This window comes from Osmerus mordax, chromosome 3 (assembly GCF_038355195.1).
Source record: "Osmerus mordax isolate fOsmMor3 chromosome 3, fOsmMor3.pri, whole genome shotgun sequence".
Taxonomy (NCBI): domain Eukaryota; kingdom Metazoa; phylum Chordata; class Actinopteri; order Osmeriformes; family Osmeridae; genus Osmerus; species Osmerus mordax.
Window position 1 is genome coordinate 18,444,425 of NC_090052.1, and position 21,436 is coordinate 18,465,860.

Consider the following 21,436-nt stretch of genomic DNA (forward strand, 5'->3'; position numbering starts at 1 on the left):
TCCTCATTTTCACCATCACCATCAGAAAACGTGTCCTCCTACAGTAACAACACTCTGATTGGAGAGGTGTTCTGTCCATTACATTCAGCTCTCTCCCCATTGGTTAGCTCTTTAGATTATTGCAGTAGTAAAGCTTCATTAGACAGGCCGGAGGCTGACTCCAGACCATCTCCATCCTGGCCCCTATCAGATTAGAGTTAAGATGGGTGGTAGGCAATCAGATCCTGGATCTGAACCAGTGGGATACATTCAGGTCCGTTGTTTTGTGTGAGAAAGAGAAACGTGGCCGATGTGAGCAAGGTCCAAAAGCTGGTGGATGTACTCTGGCAGAAACACCCCTGCTGCCGCAGAAACACTTCTCTGCAGCAGAAACACCCCATCTGCATCAGAAACACCCCATCTGCAGCAGAAACACCCCATCTGCATCAGAAACACCCCGCCACACAGTCAGACACGCAGCCAAGCAGGACTACTCCCAGGTGCGGGACTGGTGTTGGTACAGAGCTACCAGGACACATCATCCTTGGTAATGAGATGAATGCTCACTATTTAGATCATAATCTGTTCCCAACAAGCACACACCACACCACACACACACACACACACACACACACACACACACAGATTGGCAGTATGTGCTAGGCATCAAAGCAGTGGCCAGGGACAGTGTGTAGTCCAAGTAGGGAGGCTAGTTTAGCTGACTGTTTGTGTTTTGGCAGTCTAAAACATAGGTCCAGACCACGTCACCTCTAAGGACAGAGGAACTGAACAAGAGAACGAGTGAAAGTGTGCTGAATGAGCGTGACGTCCTCGGGTCATGTGATAATAGTCAAGGATGAACTGCATCTAGATCAACAGAACAGATTGAAATAGCAGACCTTTAAAAGTGCATTCCAACTTTAGGCTGTGTGCACAAACAAGACTAGTGACCAATGAAGACTACTGAATACAAGTTTAATCGGCCCCTGTGTATGCACACACAGCGCCACAGAATTGTCCCTCTGTAATGAATGGTGTAATGAGTAGAGTCTTTCTTCATGTGCGAATACAGTGTGAAAACATTGATCCTGCAGAATTCATCACAACAACACTTGAGAACAACGCCACAACACTTACAGCCAAGCAGGTCAATCACTTCGGAGCCGAGATCTCTTCTCGCTCCACTGTGTGTGTGTGTGTGTGGGTGTGTCAGCGAAACAGGATTAGGTGTCGTTACCTAACTAGTCGACCTCCTGCGAGTGTGTGTCTGAATGATCAGGGGGCGTGTCCGGATCCTCCCCCTCCTCTCCAGGCTGCAGATCTGACCCGGGGAGAGTGTCCATCTCTGGCTTCTCCCCCCGGGCCGGAGAAAGGGGCGTGTCCCCTTCGGCACCCTGGTCCTCCGGCTCGGTGGGCGTGGCCTGTTCCGCTGCTGCCTCTTCTTCGAGGGTGGGGTCCGTGTCCGCTGCTACCTCTTCCTCTTTTACCCTCGCCTCCTCTTCCTCCTCCTCCTCCTCCTCTTCAGGGATGGCAACCCCAGGGCCCTGCAGTGAGGTGTGCGCGGTGCACGGGAGCAGGTGGGAGGGGTCGGCGGGAGGAAGCAGGGTGAGAGACTCCACGCTGAGCTGGTCGGCGCGGGCGTCCGTGAGCAGGGAGATGGTGGGCTGGGCTGCGGGGGTGAGGCTGGGTGCCAGCGCCATGGAGGGGCCTGGGGGAGAGACGGGGACAGCACAACCGCTTAGCTCCTCACCCTCCCCACCGGAGGAGGAGGGCGGGGTGTGCTCCAGAAATGGCCCATCATCTGGGGAGAGCAGAGGGGGAGAGGGTTAAATCCCGGTGCATATCTAGTCTGCCAGCGGCGAGCAGTAACTAAGCACCGATATCTGCTTACTGCAGCTGTGCTAGATACCATCAGAAGTTGGGACACACCCAGCTACAGGGCTATTGTAAGCTCTATAGACTAGATCTAGGCTAGCATCATAATGGTCCACCAGCAGGCATGGGGCCAGGTAGGGGGATGAGTAGAGGGGCATGTAGATGGGCCAGGTAGAGAGGCATGTAGAGGGGCATGTAGAGGGGCATGTAGAGGGGCCAGGTAGAGGGGCATGTAGAGGGGCCAGGTAAGGGGGCAGACAGAGGGCCAGGTAAGGGGGCAGACAGGGGGCCAGGTTAGGGGGCAGACAGAGGGCCAGGTAAGGGGGCAGACAGGGGGCCAGGTAAGGGGGCAGACAGAGGGCCAGGTAAGGGGGCAGACAGAGGGCCAGGTAAGGGGGCAGACAGGGGGCCAGGTAAGGGGGCAGACAGAGGGCCAGGTAAGGGGGCAGACAGGGGGCCAGGTAAGGGGGCAGACAGGGGGCCAGGTAAGGGGGCAGACAGGGGGCCAGGTAAGGGGGCAGACAGGGGGCCAGGTAAGGGGGCAGACAGAGGGCCAGGTAAGGGGGCAGACAGGGGGCCAGGTAAGGGGGCAGACAGGGGGCCAGGTAAGGGGGCAGACAGGGGGCCAGGTAAGGGGGCAGACAGAGGGCCAGGTAAGGGGGCAGACAGGGGGCCAGGTAAGGGGGCAGACAGGGGGCGAGGCATGGAGAGGTCTGAGTAGGCATCCAGAACTCACAAAGACAAGGAGACCCCATGGTGGAACAGAGAGAGCAGATTCATATTCCAACACAACACATTTGAATTTGTATTACAGACCTCCAGTCTTCAGAAATACAGTACATAGGTACACTACCGTTCAAAAGTTTGGGGTCACCCAGACAATTTCGTGTTTTCCATGAAAACTCACACTTTTATTTATCAAATAACTTTCAAAAGGAATAGAAAATATAGTCAAGACATTTACAAGGTTAATTATTATTATTAGAAATAATAATTTGTATTTGAAATATAAATGTTGTTCTTCAAACTTTGCTTTTGTCAAATAATGCTCCATTTGCAGCAATTACAACATTGCAGACCTTTGGCATTGTAATTCTAATCCTTCTAATCATCCATTAGTCTTCTAAGGCAATTAGCAAACACAATGTACCATTTGAACACATACAGTAATAGTTGCTGGAAATGGGCCTCTATACACCTATGTAGATATTTCATTAAAAACCAGACGTTTCCACCTAGAATAGTCATTTACCACATTAACAACTGTCTTAACTGAATGTCTCCCCACCTTCCCTTTGGCACTTATTTGGTTTTCCACCATGTATGCTTCATGTTTTGGCTGCTCGCAATGTTTGGGGCTATCTCGTTGTTATGATCAGTGACCTATGCTCTTTTGTAAAGCTCTCTCTTGGAAGTCGCTTTGGATAAAAGCATCTGCTAAATGCATAAATGTTATGTAATGTAAATGTAACAATGTATAGTGTATTTCTGATTAATTTAACTTTATCTTCATTGAAAAAAAAACAGTGCTTTTCTTTGAAAAATAAGGACATTTTTAAGTGACTCCAAACTTTTGAACGGTAGTGTATATGGCTTCAGACATCCTGTCTTAGAGTGGGTACTCCTAACCCTTGATACAACGGTCCAGGTAGAACCGGTTGACAAATAGAGGCATTGTTTCGTGTCCTCTTAAAATAAAATGCTTTCAGGCAAATAGCTGAGACAGAGTATCTGTTTGTATCTGATAGTGTGTGTGTGCAGTTTGTGAAGCTGGGATTATAGGGGTGTGCGTGTAACTGGAACCCTGAGGAACAGGGTTTCCCCCCTACCATGGCTCACTGCCACGTCGAGCCTGTTTAGAGTCTGTATGTGCTGGCAGGGGGATTAGTGTGTGTTACCTGTGGGGCTCTGGGCTGAGGAGGGTATGTGTGTGTGTGTTACCTGTGGGGCTCTGGGATGAGGAGGGCATGTGTGTGTGTGTTACCTGTGGGGCTCTGGGCTGAGGAGGGCATGTGTGTGTGTGTGTTACCTGTGGGTCTCTGGGCTTAGGAGGGCATGTGTGTGTGTGTTACCTGTGGGGCTCTGGGCTGAGGAGGGCATGTGTGTGTGTGTGTTACCTGTGGGGCTCTGGGCTGAGGAGGGCATGTGTATGTGTGTTACCTGTGGGGCTCTGGGCTGAGGAGGGCATGTGTGTGTGTGTTACCTGTGGGGCTCTGGGCTTAGGAGGGCATGTGTGTGTGTGTTACCTGTGGGGCTCTGGGCTGAGGAGGGCATGTGTGTGTGTGTTACCTGTGGGGCTCTGGGCTGAGGAGGGCATGTGTGTGTGTGTTACCTGTGGGGCTCTGGGCTGAGGAGGGCATGTGTGTGTGTGTTACCTGTGGGGCTCTGGGCTGAGGAGGGCATGTGTGTGTGTGTTACCTGTGGGGCTCTGGGCTGAGGAGGGCATGTGTGTGTGTGTGTGTTACCTGTGGGGCTCTGGGCTGAGGAGGGCATGTGTGTGTGTGTTACCTGTGGGGCTCTGGGCTTAGGAGGGCATGTGTGTGTGTGTTACCTGTGGGGCTCTGGGCTGAGGAGGGCATGTGTGTGTGTGTTACCTGTGGGGCTCTGGGCTGAGGAGGGCATGTGTGTGTGTGTTACCTGTGGGGCTCTGGGCTGAGGAGGGCATGTGTGTGTGTGTTACCTGCGGGGCTCTGGGCTGAGGAGGGCATGTGTGTGTGTGTTACCTGCGGGGCTGTGGGCTGATATAGTGCTGGCAGTGACAGAATCACAGCGTCCTGTGCTGCCACTCCCGCTGGAGGGGGGGGAGGGGGACGACAGGGGAGACGGGCTGTGCTGGGACACGCAGTGGGCCACTGCAAAACCTGAGACATGCAAACACACACACACACACAGAGAGTTGATACATTATTCAGGCATGCAAATAGGTCAGGGGTAAAAATAAGTTCACTAGGAAAATTAAGAGGCTAGATCAATGTAGAAAAACCTCTCCCCACTCTGCCCCTGATTGGCTGTGAGGTTTAGGCATTAGGAGTGACGATTGGTTCCAGAGCCAGTTGTTAAGTCAGGTGAAATGCTGTGTTGGCATTACACCCCCCCCCCCCCCCCCCCCCAAAGAAAATAATATATATTTTCTCATCGGATCTGAACAAATCACATAGGTGACCCCATTTTGGTTTCAAAAAGGTGAGTCTCACCTCAAGGTGAGGAGTTTGCATGCCTGATTACTAAGAACAGCTCATCTGATCTACACCACAAAAGTCAAAGTTAAATGTGCACGTGTGTGTGCTTCTGAAAAACATTGAAAACCTTCCTTTCTCTGTAACAAGAGTGCATGCTGTGGGAAGAGGCTGTCATATACCCAAGGTGGTTTGTGAACACATCATCTAGCATGCAGCTATGGCAAAGTAAGACGTGTGTGTGCGCGTGTGTGTGTGCGCGTGTGTGTTATGGAGAGATTCTAAGGAAATTTCATTATCTGAAATGAGGAAGTGATAACCAAAACAAGTTGGTTTCCTACGTGGAGAAATTCATGCGAAGAGCATGAGCTTTTCCTCTTAATCTGCCCCTGCACGTTGAGTGTGCTGGCCTTTGCGTCTCCATGTCGACTGTACGTCACAAACTCCCTTTCGCTTATGTTGAAACTGAATTATGTTTCAACATAAGCGAATTAATATGAATTATTATCTTTTACCATAGAATCCTGTCCCACTGAGAACCAGGGTTTAACCATGGTACCGTGTCTCACTAAGAACCAGGCTTTTACCATAGAATCCTGTCCCACTGAGAACCAGGGTTTCTCCTTTCATGGCGAGTGGCATCCTGCCATCTTTAGATGCATGTAGGCCTGTTGCATCATGTGACATCAAAATACCTCCGTTACAACCCGGAATATATTTAAAAAGCGGGAACATGTGAACAGGTTTTCCAACGGCCGGTGTTGCCACAGTCACAATCAGGCCTTCTCAGGGCTGTGTGTTCTTACATTTCATTTTGTCCTTTAGTCATTTTATCCTGCATTTTATCCTGCATTTTATCCTGCATTTGATCCTACACGTGTGTGTGTACCCTGCTGATGTGTCCGGTGACCCGAATACTGCACAGGGGGATTTGTTGCGTCTCCACCGCTCGTCCCGAGGGTCCCTTCTGTACACGGACCTGACAACGCGCGTCCAATTACGCGTTTCCAAGAACAATGGTTTACGCCCGCGTCCAACAAGTCCAACTACAAAGGCATGGGAGCACTGGAGGAGCAATTCCCACCAGGAAACGCACCCGAGTCATACCCGTATTAGAGGGGTGGGCGGGACTGTCTGTTCAAACTGTCTGTTCATTGTCGTGAAGCCCGTCTATTCAGGATGTATAATCCCTGAACATACACCGCTACGTAAGAGGGCGTGCGGCAGACTCGGTTATCTCTCACACACCAGTCTCCTGGGTACCCCCTCCCCAGAGGGGAATGTCTCTGACAGGCCTGGTTTGCAGGATTCCTAACCCCACAATCTGATCTGTGTCCCCCCCCCCCGTGTGTGTGTGTGTGTCCATGTGCGTGTGTTACCTGGGACTTTGTCAACGGAGGCGAAGACCGATCTCTGTGCCGTGGGGTCGTTGGGCGCTCGACGCGATTGGTCGTAGAAGCGGAAGCCGCCGGCGGTGGCGTTTGCCGTCTGGCCGAAACCCAGGACGTCGGACGCAGAGGGCTGCACGGGCAGGTCCAGCAGCGCTGCGCACAAACACATGCATTTGACACTCGCTCGCGTAATAAACCTGACCTACCTTCCTTCGGGGGTGTCTTTTTTTGGTTTACCCGTTCCATATATGTTTATCCACGTTCGGGGGCAAAAAGAAATTCAAATAAAACAGCAAAAACTAAAAGGTTCCCGCGTCTCACCTGCGATCCTCTGCATTTTCATGCGGCGTGCCTGGATGCGGCCCTTGGCGAGGCGCTGCTTGGCGATGATGCAGCGGATGTGGTCGGCGAAGATGAAGTTGGCCTGCAGGATGGGGAGGGGCTTGGCGTGGGGGTTGGAGCTGGGCTTGTGGATGATGATGTTCAACGCCCGACTGTCATCCTCCACGCCCGACACCTGCATGTCCTGGAGAGGGGGAAGGAGGGGAACGGGAGGGGGGGGGGGGGGGAGGAGGAGCGGGGGGGAGAATCCACGTTTAATAACGGTCACAGTAAACGGGAGTTGGAGCTTGAACAGTCCTCCTACAGGCACGCTCTCTCCCATGTGTCATCCACACACGGACCATCTCTCTCTCTCTCTCTCTCTCTCTCGCTCTCTCGCTCTCTCGCTCTCTCGCTCTCTCGCTCTCTCGCTCTCTCGCTCTCTCGCTCTCTCGCTCTCTCGCTCTCTCGCTCTCTCGCTCTCTCGCTCTCTCTCTCTCTCGCTCTCGCTCTCTCTCTCTCTCTCTCTCTCTCTCGCTCTCTCGCTCTCTCGCTCTCTCGCTCTCTCGCTCTCTCCCACTGTGGCCGTCTCTCTCTCTTACTTGTAGCAAGCCAGCGAACTTCACCACTCCCCAGCCCAGGCGCTTGGTCTCGGGCTCCACCAGGCTCATCTGGTACACGTCCACAGCCAGGAAGCGCTGGGCCTGACCCCCCTCCTTACTGACCACCATGCAGGCAATCAGGTCGCTGTTGTCTACACAACACAACAACAACATGATCATTACACAACCAAAACCGGTTTCAGATCATAAAAAAAAAAAAAAAGAGCCAAACTTCCCACTGACATACATTATACAGTCTCTGTTTATTGTTGTTGCCGGGGACGAGGGGAACAACTGTGTTTTGAGAATATACACATTTGAAAACATCTTACATTTACATTTAGTCATTTAGCAGACGCTCGTACCCAGAGCGACTTACAGTAAGTACAGGGACATTCTCCCCGAGGCAAGTAGGGTGAAATGCCTTGCCCAAGGACACAACGTCATTTTTGCACGGCCGGGAATCGAACTGGCAACCTTCTGATTACTAGCCCACTTCCCTAACCGCTCAGCCACCTGATCTTCCAATCTCGATTGTACCTGTGCATCTGTTTAAATGTCTAACCCCCCCCCAAAGCCTTTACAAGCCTCCCCCAACCACTCATTCACCCTATATCGTACCGACCACATCAACCACAACCACACAGACTGGTCCCTGTTCTTAACCATAACCCAACTACAGGGCAACCTTGACAGTAGCAGGTGGTAGCCAAGGACACGAGAGGAGCAGCCGTGGGCTCCAGATGATCTGGATCTAACCATCATCACCATCATCCTCATCACCATCATCGTCATCACCATCATCGTCATCACCATCATCACCATCATCCTCATCACCATCATCATCATATCAAACACAGCAGTGTTCATGAGGGACAAGGAGATACAGATCCTACGCACATAACAGGATGACCTTTAGTCTATGGGGTGTGTGTGTGTGTGTGTAGAGTGGCCTGGTTTCTGGTGTCAGTCCTTCTCTGTTGTGTTTCCTGAAGCCAGGTTCAGAGAAGGCACAGAATTAGAAGCAAACACACACTACCCACACACAAGTGAGAATGTGTGTGTGATGAAATGTATGTGGGCAAGACCGTCTAGTTGAATCATCTCTTACTAAATGAGGGGGAATGAAACAAACACACACACACGTATCAATTTCCCTGTTTCACACCGAAGCTCGTTGTAGGATCTAGCTAGCTATAGAAACGCAGCACACACCTGGTTTGAGCACTTAACTGGAACACACACTGTAAAACTACAAACACTGACATGAAAGGCCAGACGGATGATGTGCTTCTGTTTTATTATTAACCCCTATGATAAATAATCAACTTCTCATTTCTCAGACAGACAGACGGATGTGGACAGTCCCTCCTCCAACCATGCTCGCGCAACGCTTACTTCATCTCGTTTCAGGGACTATTGTTAGCCGTCACCAGGGCAACCATGGATGACACACAAACGCACACACGTACTGGAACGGGGCCCACAGGCGAGGGCAGTGGAAACGTTTCACTCATCTCGACACGACACCTTCTTCTTAGAACAGATCAATCAGTGTGCGCGCGTGTGGCAGACAGGGTCTGCGTGCGTGCGCGCGCGTCTTACTCAGGTCCAGGACGTCGTCGGTCTTGATGAGGTCTTCGGGGCGGGTGAGGGGCAGCTGGATCTCGGGCTCCCCCTGGAGCTGCAGGGAGAGCGCCCTCAGCATGAAGAACACACGGATGGCCTGTTGAGAGCGCGCGCACACACACACACACACACACACACACACACACACACACACACACACACACACACACACACACACACACACACACACACACACACACACACACACACACACACACACACACACACACACACACACACACACACACACACACACACACACACACACACACACACACACACACACACACACACACACACACACACACACGAGTGGGAGGACAGAGGGGAGTGAGCGTGAGTACGTTAGTATGAATCGTTGTTGTGTACGGTGTGTGTGTGTGTACGGTGTGTGTGTGTGTGTGTACGGTGTGTGTGCGTGCGCGCGCTCGCTCACCCTTCGTGTTTTCTCCACGTCCCCACAGGGCAGCCTCTTGACAAAATCGATGCCAGTCAGCGGGGTCCCAGTAGGGGGCAGTAGCACGGAGGCGTCCATCATGAGGTACTCCACATTCAGGGGCTTACTCTACCAGGACAACACACGCACGGGGTGCACGTTCATACTCAACAGTTAGGGACGCTTGCTATACCTGCAGTGTAGGAGTGTGTGAGTGTGTGCGTGTGTGCTAACCGTCATGCTCCTGTACTCGTCCTCAAACATGTCCAGAAAGATTTCCTCCCCCTACGAGACAGACAGGAAGACAAGAGGGGGGGGGGGGGGGTACAGAGCATGAGGGGGTGTAACTGATGGAAGGATGACAATGGGGGTAAGCCCGCTGACATTAGCGGCATAAGGCGCTCAACCTCGATGCGATCCTGCACGCGGCCGGCTGAAACGGGATCACAGGACAGCGTGAGAACATCCTTTTCCTGGCTGTCGCCGCTCAAGCGAGCGGCAGGCTCGCCGCTGCATCGTTAGGCACGAGAATGTGAACACCGGCGCTCACGCAAGGCTTGTGTACAGAGGGGAATCATGCAGATGGTGCTGGGTGTGAAAATAAACACGCACGCATTGATGGTTATGCGCTCGTGCGATTGGATCGTTCGCTATTCGGTCGATGTATTGATACAGATCACTGGAATGTTACACGTCTAGCTAACATGTAGTCATCGCCACCTCCAGGAAAAACCAAAGTACACTAAAACTTGTTCCAATTCAACAGAAATATGCAAATGTATCTAGGATGAGAAATATGTGTGTGTGCGCGTGTGTGTGGACCCACACGCACCTTGTAGAAACGCCGTAGGAGATGCAGACTCTCTTCTCTTGCACCCTGAAACCAGAACAAACGTGGAAATCAGAATAATACATTTTGCATTTCTCTCACACACACACACACGCTTGTATTGCTTTTCTTGTGGGGGGCTCACAATTCAGTCCCATTCAAAATCCTGCTTACCCTAACATTTAACCTTACCATAACCCAATTTTTTTTACATATAAACCTAACTCTAGCCCTTAACCCTAAAACTATCCATAACTCCTAACCATCCCTTAATATCATTCGAACCTTAACATTAATTCTAACTACAACCTCCATAAAATAGCACTTGAACTGTCATTTTCCTTGTCCCACTGTTCGTGTTGGGTATGACTGAGTCCTGAGAAGCACTGGTTCGATGTCACGCTTTCGGGAAGCACGGACGTGATCTAAGCAGCCTGACATTCGAAGAATGCGAGCCCGGACCTAAACAACACGAGCTCCGCTCCAGACACACGGGAGTCGACCACGCGTGTGTGAAGAGGCACCCCTGCTTTGACTGTGGAGTAACACTGGGCAGGGTAGTCATACTTGAAAAACCAGTAGGATAACGAGCATTGCTGGAGGGGGGGGGAGGGTCTGCTCACCTCCAGACAGGCGAGGTGAACGTCCTTGATGATGCAGTGAGAACCTGACAGGACGGACTGCTTCAGCAGCAGACAGCTCAGCTCTAGAGTGGCCAGACGCACCTTACCGTCTGCGCGCACACACACACACACACACACACATTGAGATTAGTATGTATAAGCACGAGTGTAGAGATTTGCTTAAAAACGGACATGAACGGGTATAATGTGTGATACAGTGTGTGTGTGTGTGTTACCTGGCTGGGCGGCCTGGTTCATCACTCGTATGAGTCTCTCCACCAACACCAGGCTGTAGGAGCTTCTCTCCTGGTCAGGCACTGGCAACTGTAACCTCTCCAGAAGGTCCCGGTTTATACCTGGACACACACACACGCAGACACAGGGCCATAATGCACAGTTGGAAAGGGTTTCAGGCCCCTCTCTTTGTTCGTCCAAACGGAGTGCGAGCCGTGTGCCTGCGCGTCAGGAGAGAGAGAGAGAGAGGGAGACAGAGGGAGAGAGAGAGAAAGAGAGAGAAACAGAGAGAGAGAGTCCATACACACCTTTGCTGTGGGACACGGCGTAGAGCAGGCAGAGGACAAACAGAGCGTGGTAGTCATCGGTCGTACAGTCTAGAGCACTGTACACCATGTCCAGGAAGGGCCTACACACACACACAATATCTGTTTAGGACACATCTTTGTTTGTGTGTGCGTGTACTGTACCTGCTCCTTTGCGTGTACCTGTTCCTGTGTGTGCGTACCTGTTCCTGTGTGCGTACCTGCTCCTCTGTGTGCGGGCAGCAGCTGCCGTCTTCTCCTCATCAGTGATGTTCTGCTCCGTCAGCTCAGACAGCTTACACTTGTCCATCACCACCATCTCAATCTCTGCACACACACGATCCAAATTCACACTGAAACAACATCCCAACTGGCACCAGATGTATAGTTGGTGTATTGTTCATGCTGGGACTCAATAGTCTGCGGTAGTTCCCCCCCCCCCCCCCCCTCCATCTCCTTGCCGTCATCTATTCAGAACCCTCAGATCGGTCCTGGGAGAGGGAGGAGAGGAACTTTCCGCAGACTATCGAGATGAACCCAGTCTCACACACGCGCACACACGCACGCACGCACAGGAGAGTGAGAGACAGGCGGAGAGGTGAGGAGCACATGAATGGAGTCACGGTGGAGACCTTGACAGTGGATTAAGCTGTCCCCATGGAGATTGTGACAGGGACAGCCGGTCACCATGGAGATTGGAGGAGTGAGGTGTCACGGGGGATGCGGCCCAGAGAAAGGCCCGGTCTCCAAACTGTCTGAACACACACACCCTTTCTGAGCACACAAACACTGTTAATCTGTTTTCATTTTTTCCCACGCATTCACAGTCGATGGAATACGGCTGACAGTAGAAGGGACACATTGTCCACCGAACACACAAGAGTGTTTGTGTGTGCACGCGTCTCTCAGCCAGTTTGGAGGGCGGGGCCGATGCCAGGGCTGCTGGGTAAAAGAAATAAGTGGGTGATGGGGCGGTTTGGATGATGGATACACTCCAGCGTGACACACAAACGCACACCCTCCTCTTACGCAACACACTCCCACTCACCTTCTGTCTCCCCACTCGTCCTGCCTCCCTTAGAGCACCCGCCCTCACTACCTTTACTCTTCTCCCTCTCCCGCTCCCCGCCGTCCTCCCAGCCCTCCTCTCCTCCCCCCGGCCTGTCCTCCTCCTCCTCCTCGCCCAGGTTCTTGTAGTTGGGCCGTTTCTGCGCTCGCTTGTGCCCCCGGTGGCGAGACATCTCCAGCGAGCGCTCCAGAGACTCGGGCGGTTTGGTGAAGCGACGCACGCCCGAACTGTTCTGGAGAGAGTGAAAGAAAAGCCCGTGCGACACACAGAATGAAACCGAAGGCTTAGAACTAGATTCTTGGAAGGAATGAAGGCCCCTTCTCTAAACAGTCCAGTGTTGAGATAGGACTGTGTAATGTTCTACTGCAAATGTTTATACTTAAAACGTCAGTACCTGCGTTAAACTGAAACTAAAAGTGATCCCAGACTATGTCTCTTCATGGTAAGCAGTCTGAATGTAGTGAACTACTTCTTCAAAGTAACTTTAGTCAAAATATTTTTCTCTAAAGAGTAGCTTTGAGTCTTCTATTTGTTGTAATAGAGTTTAACAGTTAACACAATTTTCATATTAACTTTCCCCAACCCTGTGACAGTGGGTGTCTGTCATTTGGAATTTAATAGGAATGATTAATGAATTCTTATTTCCTTTATGAGAAGTGACTGCCATAAAACACACACACAATCTCTTCATTCATTCCCTGTACTTCCTTCTGAGAACTCAGCCTTCAGAGTGGGGAACTCTCTGAACACTTCGAAGTAAAGGTCCATTGTCCTTCTGTCAACCACAGCGACAACAATGACAGATCCTTGATAAAACTACAAGCCCAAAAAAAGACTCGCGTGGGCACGCGTGGGCGCACACACACACACACACACCTGACTGAAACTGTAGTTGTGACCCGCTTATTCTGAACAGTGACAGGAAAAGCGCCGTTTCTCAGCAACGTCTCTCACTTCCCTCTAACGCCCCTGTGCATTATGGGAGCTGTATGCCGGGAGGGACAGATGCCGAGTGGTTGCGACGTAGGAAAGGCCGTCGCTGTGCCTTGAGAAAAGCACGCCGAGAAAAGCACGCGCGTGCGGTGTACCTGTTTGTGCCAGTGGGAGTCAGTGCACCTGGTTGCCGGCTGCAGAAAGATCTCTGGTTAACCGCTTACCCTGCCGTGCTTTGAAGTGATGAGAAATGAATGGAGGTCAGAGGACAGACGCGTCGGTGCGCACGCATTTGAAGTCAAAACTGTTATTTGCAAACGCCACGTGCGTGACTATCGAGAGGCACGCCTGCAAACGCACGCGCGCACACGCACAGAGCTTCCAGGAAGGGAATCGGGGTTAGAAGATACACCTCTGTGTTCCATACGACCTTGTTTTCTCCCACATCATCATCAAGCAGGAAGTGCCCTTTGACCTGGTGTCCCAACAGTAAAAACAGAACCCACACCAACTTTGTTTACTCTCTCTCCCTCAGTGTGTGTGTGTGTGTGTGTGTATTTTACGCTGCACCACATTCACACTGTGAACTACTACCCAGAAACCTTCAGTACAGCAGCCTGCAGGGAGATCGGATCTGGGCTGTCGAGTGCTGAGAAAAACCACAAGGATGTCTGCTTCTCCGAAAAACACTACCACCCGTACCTGACCCACACAGCTGCTCTGCTACTGGTGTGGCGCGCGCGTGTGCGCGTGGGGGAGTGGGATGACATGGTCTAGTATGCAACCCTGTTTTCCACCCACGCACATCTGACAGACATAGCTACTACTCTCGTCCCGTTGGACAGACACACGTGTGTGTGTGTGTCTCACCATGCTCTTTTGTGTGTTCGGTCCACTCTGTGAGGAGAAGACTGACAGATCTCCGTTGAGGATGACATCTGCCAGGGAGTGGACCAGAGGCTGGTAGTGGATGATCAGGAACACCTGGAACACACACACCACACACAACACCACACACAACACCACACACACTGTATGAAGGCTGAGACAGACTAAAGAATCTGCAGGTGTGAATCCAGGTGTGTGTATGTGTGTGTAGCAGCCTACCTGAGAGAGCAGGTTGAGGGACACTTGGGGGTTGATCTTCCTGTCGTCTGACTGAAACACACACACACACACACACACACACATCAGGGGATGTTTGGCTACCCACCATCCACACACACACAGCATCGACCCGCAGCCTTCACACACTAACACAAACACGCACTCCCACACACGTACCGTCCATCCACACACAGATGCACAGACAGACAGATACACACACAGACAGAGACACACACTTACATACAGACAGACAGGCACACACACACACACACACACACACACACACACACACACACACACACACACACACACACACACACACACACACACACACACACACACACACACACACACACACACACACACACACACACACACACACACACACACACACACACACACACACACACACACACACACACACACACACACACACACACACACACACACACACACACACACACACACACACACACACACACACACACACACACACACACACACACACACACACACACACACACACACACACACACACACACACACACACACACACACACACACACACACACACACACACACACACACACAGAGCGCCGCATACCGTCCCGGAGCTAACCAGTGAGTAGACGTAGAGGGGCAGGAAGAGGCGGTTGAGCAGGTGGTCGGTCAGGACGTCGTTGAGGAACTCACAGTTGATGGTGAGGATGTCGTTGAGGTAGTGGAGGTGATCCAGGTGCTCCGCCACCAGATCACTCAGCCTCCCTCTGTTCCTGTGTCTAGATGGGGGGGTGGGAGGGGGGGGGATGTGAAGGGAAGAAGAGTATACGTTTGCTTTGTCATGGATTGTAGCAGAAACAGCCGGGGTAAGTCGACCTGCAGTAAGACAAAACTAGACTACGCCTGACACCTAGTGGCCACAGGGGGGAATGACTGGTGTAAACTTGCACACAAAAAACATTTCTGACGAGTAACCTAAAGACTGCCAAAAGACAGCCAGCCAGAGTCAGTAAAACAGCCAACCAGCCCCCCAGAGGTACAGCCAGCCAGCGCTCTTACTCTTCGTCTGTCTGGACACACTTGTCCAGCTCGATCACGTGGCTGCCGATGAACCAGACCAGGTTACTGAAGTAGGGCACCGCCGTCTTGTCCCGGATGTAGTGCAGCATGTGCTGGTTGTCCACTGGGGTCAGGGGGGAGAGGCCGTGTTACCATGGTTACACATACACACAGACAAGATCACTCTCAATACCACACATTCCAGTCTACGATTTAAATAAATGATCAAAATGTGAAGCCTGTTCAAGCTATTTAACAAGAATAATAAAAATTATTTAAAAGACTGTGTGGGAAGTATCTCATCAGGCTAAAGACTCAAACCACAAAATCAATCCATAAAAAAAAACATGTAAGTAAACTGTTCTATGCATTGCTCCCTCGTTCCAGTGTTGCATTATTGATGTTGTAGCCTAACACAGGTTAGAGAGAGAGGGAGGCAGGCAGCAGAGTGGGGCCTTAGTGGGAGTAGGGCAAAGAAGCTAGCTCCAGGCTAACAGCTAGCTCAGGTGGTTGCGAGAGAGAGAGAGAGAGAGAGAGAGAGAGAGAGAGAGAGAGAGAGAGAGAGAGAGAGAGAGAGAGAGAGAGAGAGAGAGAGAGAGAGAGAGAGAGAGAGAGGGGGGGGGGTTATGGCTGGGTTACCACAACAGGACAGTTGGCTCTATAGGGGACAGGAAACCCAGGGCTTGTCAGTTCAGGATGTGTAAGCTCAAGGGTTGGGCAGGAGGTGTGTCAGTACGTGTGCCACTGAGTAAGGAACGTCTGTGTGCGTGTCAGGAACAGGTCAGGTGTGGCGTCAGGAAGGCTACAGTTGCCTCCCTGACAGCAGGAACAGAACGCTCAGATGCAGGCATTCCAATGGACAAGATGTCAGATACAAGATTGGATCATGAGTCAGGATAGAACCATGTCACGAGAACATACGAAGGCATGCCAGGCTGTCTGCATGTGGGTGGGTGGGCAGCAAGAAATGCTAGACAAATCAAATGTAAATGAACGACAACACCGGTTTTGATATCCACCATTCTTAGGATATGCTACACACATCAAATAGAGCAGCTTAACCAATAATGGGAAGTGTGAATGGGACCAACTTACATGAGACTGTAGTTAGGCAGATGGGGAGCGCAGAGGGGGAGGGGGGGGTGGACGGGAGGAGGGAGAAAGACAGAGAAACGGAGGGACACGGGAAGCGAGAGAGAAGGAGAGAGAATAGGGTGAGGAGGGAGAGCAGAGGAGAAGGGAAGGGTTGGGGAGGAGGGAAGGGGAGAACAGACAAAAGGGTTAATGTGAGTAAGGGACTGCTGTGGGTGGGGGGTGGCGGGGGTTGGGGGCTAGACCGCTCGAGGCATCTATACACACCCATGACCAACCCTGCACAGTAGCATACCCCACACACACACACACACACCTCAACAGTCAGGTCAACACACAGTACTAACAGACATCTATATGGCTAGCATCACAGAATGTTCAGTAACCCCAAATAGTTTGATACATACACTCTCCTGCTCACATATGCAATGTTACATAAGCATCTTTAGTTAAGAGCAGGGAGTCACACTAACGTCCATGCGTGACACACATGCAGGGTAGGATGGACACACAGACAGACAGAGACAGCTAGGAAGACAACCGTTCTCCTTAGGCCCCTGTCCTAAGTGAAGATCGCTGGAATCCCGAGCAGCTAGAACGCGCGTTAGTCCCAGGAGAAGGCAGGTGGACAGACACCTGTGCACCTGCAGGCCCAAGCCCCCTGACCAGCCCTCGCCCCCAGCCCGTCACCCAACCCAGTCCCCAACCTGCACCCCCACCCAACCCCGTCTTGTCCAGACTCCCAGCTCCCCAGTCCCAGAGAGCCCCCCCCCCCCCCCCCCGGCCAAACACCCATTGTGCACAAGCCAGCCTTACAGCGGAGGGCAAGAGGAGAAAGAAGGAACGCTGGCGAAGCTGTGAGTTAAAGTGTTTGTTTGTTTGTGTGTGTCGTCAACAGCGTTACCTTGTTAGCCATGCTCATGCACCGTGGGCAGTTTAGGGTTAGAGCCGGCACCAGGAAGAAGGATAGGAGAAGCAGCAAAGAGAGGGCTCGTAGCCTCTGCGGGGCATGTGTGTGGATCTGTGTGTGTGTGTGTGTGACACATACCTTTGTAGACGTTGAGTGTGATGGTGCGGACTGCGATGCGGACCATACTCTCTGGGTGGTTGAAAAACTTAATGGCTTCGGTGTACAGGGCAAAGTCATTAGTGTGCTGTGTGTGGGAGACAGAGAGGGGGCGCCGGTGAGCAGAGCACAGCACTGCGCCACAGAGGCCACACAACCACAGAGAGAGAGAGAGCGGCTACTGGGGATAGACCCACTGGTGAAAACTAGTATTCTACTTCTAAGAGAAAACCTCAAGAGAACAATACTCTAATAAACAGCATTGAACTTGACAAGTTAAATACACTCACTAAGGTTAGATTGAGAATAGATACCTAGCCTCCGACTAGTTTCCAAATAGTCTCAAAACCACTTATATTTGTTCATTTAGTGTAAGGTCTATTTGTTTAATATCTACATTGTTGTAGTACTTTCCTGATACACTAGCATGGCAGTAGTGACTAGGCCTAGACTAGTTCACCTACTGTAGGCCTTCTAGAGCGAGTGAGTAGGCCTAGTTCACCTTTACAGAGCAGGTGAACAGTGAGGTGGAGAAGCTCTACTCACCCAGTATACACTGAGACTAAGACTTCTCCAGTGCTAGCCTACACCTGCTCAGACTCATAGGTGAACAGCTGCTGGATTCTCTCATGCACGATGATGGGAACAGTGGAGGTTCTCAGCACTGGCTGAGACACTGGAGAACCACGCTGCGAACCCAGGACTGCTGCAGCCTCCCTGCATCACTGAACCAACCTTGTCTAAACCTGCTCCGCTCCTCTCCTCCCACACAGCGATGACCTAGGACGACACTTCTTGTGGCCCAACTACTGAAGTTTCTCTCTTTCAGAAAAAGACGACCAGGCTATCGCTTAGTGCTAAAGCTAACTGCTGACCAGACGGCGGTGGTCAACGACCACGGTCGATTTACAGTCCGATGTTAGCTGAAGATCTCTCTCTGAGCCATTTTGTCCCTCTAAGCAGGCACTTTCTCGTTCCCCGAGACCTCCAGCCAATCAGAGACAGTTCACAGGTCAGCCAGAGGTCACAGTGAACAAGAAATGACAGGTTGCTACCACCTACAGTACACCAATAACTTTCCCCCTTACACAGAAGCCAACAGCAGGCCTATGCCGCTGATAAGACCAGCTGTGTTATTGTGATTGAGCACTGGCCTGAGGAACAAAGGAATTAACAGAGGTTCAACAAGGGAGGGGGAGTGGCTAGAACCAAGGTCCCTGGACAGGAAGTCACAGTTTGACACAGGAAGTCTACACCACTAAAGCCAAAGACGCTAGCAACAATGTATAAACAGGATGCTGTGTGGTTACCGTTCAACTGCACATTCATAATACCCGGGTGAAAGGAGGGATGGTGGGTAGGATTATATAAAAGTCAAATACCATAGCTCAGAACAGAAGCCAAGGCTCTGGGGACACATGTATACAAAGTATAGCAAAGTACAGCACACTCAGCAACTTGAGCGGGGTTAAACAGTACAGAGTGTAATGCATACAGTAACTTCACATTCCTGGCTTTTATTGTAAAAGAGCTTCTCTATTCTACCTCCAACTTTGCCCTTCCCTCTACTACTCACTGTTTCTCATAAGTCCAAAATCTCTAACAAACCTTTTCACTGCATATATTGACTACTACACACGTATATTTTTGGATTAAATAAACCGCTCCTCTCTACCTCAGTTATTTCCATACCTCCTTCCCTGGTCTTACCTCATTGTAGAAGAAGTGGACCGTGTGGTTGTTGAGCTTGAGGGACAGGGTTTTCAGAAAGGAGATGTAGTAAGCCATGATCTCCTCGTCAGAGAAGTCAAACTTGTGAACGATGATGGAGTTGACATGGTTGTTAGACAGGAGGTAATCTAGAGGGTACATTGTGAAAAAAATAAGGACGCAATCGTACAAACATACGGCCTCAGTCTAACAAAGTTAGGAGTTGTCTGAATAGTTGAGACAAAGTCATACTGTATAAATGGACCCTATTCTCCAGTTGGATAGAAACTTGTTGCTTTCCTGAACATACGGCCTCCTAGCCCAGGTCAGGGAAGCAGCGAGTGTTACTCACAGAGCGACGTCTCATGGCTGATGTTTTCAAACAGGATGTTGAGCGTCTGCAGGAGCTGGACACAGACGTAGCGCCCGGACTTCTGACGCAGGATGTTCAGGAAGAAGGCGAACATGTTCTTCTCCAGGAAGAAGCTTGAACGCAGAGAAGCAGACGTCCTGAACAACTGACAACGCTACGGGACTGATCAACATCCAAATCAATCCAACAAATGATTCAGTCAAATGTATCACCCAATGGAATATGGTTAGTGTGCCCATCTGTCGACGGACACAGGGGTCAACAGTCCGACTGGACAAGTGGTATTGAATCAGTAGACACACAAATGGCCCAAAAACTGGCCTCAGCACACATGACCAACTTTAATAAGTGAATTTAAGAAGAGAAGAAAAAGATTAAAGGCCTTACTCGAAAACAGAGCTGTCATTCTGGTCTCCCCATATGAGAATCTCAGTGATGGATCGAATGGTCTCCACCAAGAGGTTCCTGTTGCTGTCTGTCACTGTTGTGTTCTTTGTCAGGACATGGTACATATACCTGAAGGAGGAAGGGAGAGGAGGGAGAGAGGAGGAATAGAGTGACAACAAGCTCTTTTCTAGCATTTAGTTTCAAACTTTAATCCAAAGCAATTTAGTACAGTATGTGTACTTTGCCTAAAGTAAGTGAATCAACCTTATACCCCTGTCTTACTAGTCACTGGAGCCTTGCACAAGACCATGACAGCAGCAGCGACAAATAATACTAATATATACATACTAATTCGCTATGTAGTATTGTTTACAATAATTACAGTGGACCACTGAGCTTTAACATTCCTCACAATCCTGAAATGTTTTAACTTTTTTAACTAACGCGTACGGCTGCACTGAAAAAGAATCTTGTTTCTGCAAAAAGGTGTGCAGCCAACTGAAAGGTGTCAATCAGCTGTCAATAATAATGCAATTATCACAATCCTTGACAGGCTTAAGAACAACATACACAGCAGCATCTTCCGACAACAAGTCCTGGCAACTATCTAGGTTAGCTGGTACATACTGTAGAAGCTTGCTAGTCGTTACAGTTAGCTACTGTACTTGATGCACCGTTACTAGCAAATGCTGTATGACATACAGTAGCTAGCTAGCTAGCTAGGCTAGTAGCTACATGATCATGACTTCTGGATAAAAGCGGACATAGCTTGACTTGAAGCTAATAGCTTAATTACCAATAAACAGCTTTGCTTTTACAGACGCTGTAGGTTAGCCGGATGGTCAGGAACGCTGACAACGTACACTGTGTACACACACAAGTAACAACGACAACGGACCAGCAACCTTCGCCATCGTGCCAGCTACTTACTTCAAATGGTCCAACGAGTGAATGTTTTTAGACTTCCCCTGTCCTCCAACCCAGCTCCTTGATCGACCAAACATGGTTGCAGAGATGTGAATGCTTCCGACTGTCAGGTTGTTTTGCTGGTATCCCGATCAATCCATAGCATTAGCACCCGACTCCCCCGTACAACGATGATGTGTTGACTTGCAAGGTAGATAGCTAATGACGACGATAGCTGTTAGCTAAGGAACATTTGCTCGCTAAATTAGGTAAATTACGTAACAGGTTTAAAGGATGTGTAGTTCGGGACTTGATGTTTTCTCGTTACTATAAG

General features: G+C 50.6%; 1 protein-coding gene across 6 annotated transcripts; it reads right to left on the reverse strand.

The window, feature by feature from the left end:
* Positions 1–937: 937 nt before the first annotated feature.
* clec16a (C-type lectin domain containing 16A) lies at positions 938–21,298 on the reverse strand. Of its 6 annotated transcripts, none has more exons than XM_067232960.1 (23): positions 21,127–21,298; positions 20,197–20,325; positions 19,789–19,922; positions 19,437–19,585; positions 17,709–17,814; positions 15,569–15,692; positions 15,114–15,288; positions 14,510–14,560; positions 14,273–14,386; positions 12,500–12,701; positions 11,622–11,727; positions 11,404–11,504; positions 11,098–11,217; positions 10,862–10,971; positions 10,242–10,286; positions 9,644–9,694; positions 9,410–9,538; positions 8,950–9,070; positions 7,345–7,496; positions 6,743–6,947; positions 6,410–6,574; positions 4,578–4,715; positions 938–1,780 (listed from the first exon to the last, which is right to left on the reverse strand). In XM_067232960.1, exons 1-23 carry the CDS (start codon positions 21,198–21,200, stop codon positions 1,221–1,223), a joined length of 3,261 nt encoding a protein of 1,086 aa, XP_067089061.1. In that variant the 5' UTR covers positions 21,201–21,298; the 3' UTR covers positions 938–1,220. The 6 variants fall into 6 exon arrangements, with proteins under 6 accessions (XP_067089061.1, XP_067089059.1, XP_067089060.1 ...); XM_067232958.1 differs by having other exon boundaries at positions 12,449–12,701; XM_067232959.1 differs by having other exon boundaries at positions 17,703–17,814.
* Between the last annotated feature and the right edge of the window lie 138 nt (positions 21,299–21,436).

Coding starts and splice junctions, on each gene's coding strand:
- clec16a (XM_067232956.1), bottom strand. CDS start 21,200: ATGTTTGGTCGATCAAGGAGCTGGGTTGGAGGACAGGGGAAGTCTAAA. Junction 19,586..19,788: donor CAGCCATGAGACGTCGCTCT/GTGAGTAACACT, acceptor TGTACCCTCTAG/ATTACCTCCTGTCTAACAAC. Junction 7,497..8,949: donor CGACGACGTCCTGGACCTGA/GTAAGACGCGCG, acceptor TGTGTTGTGTAG/ACAACAGCGACCTGATTGCC.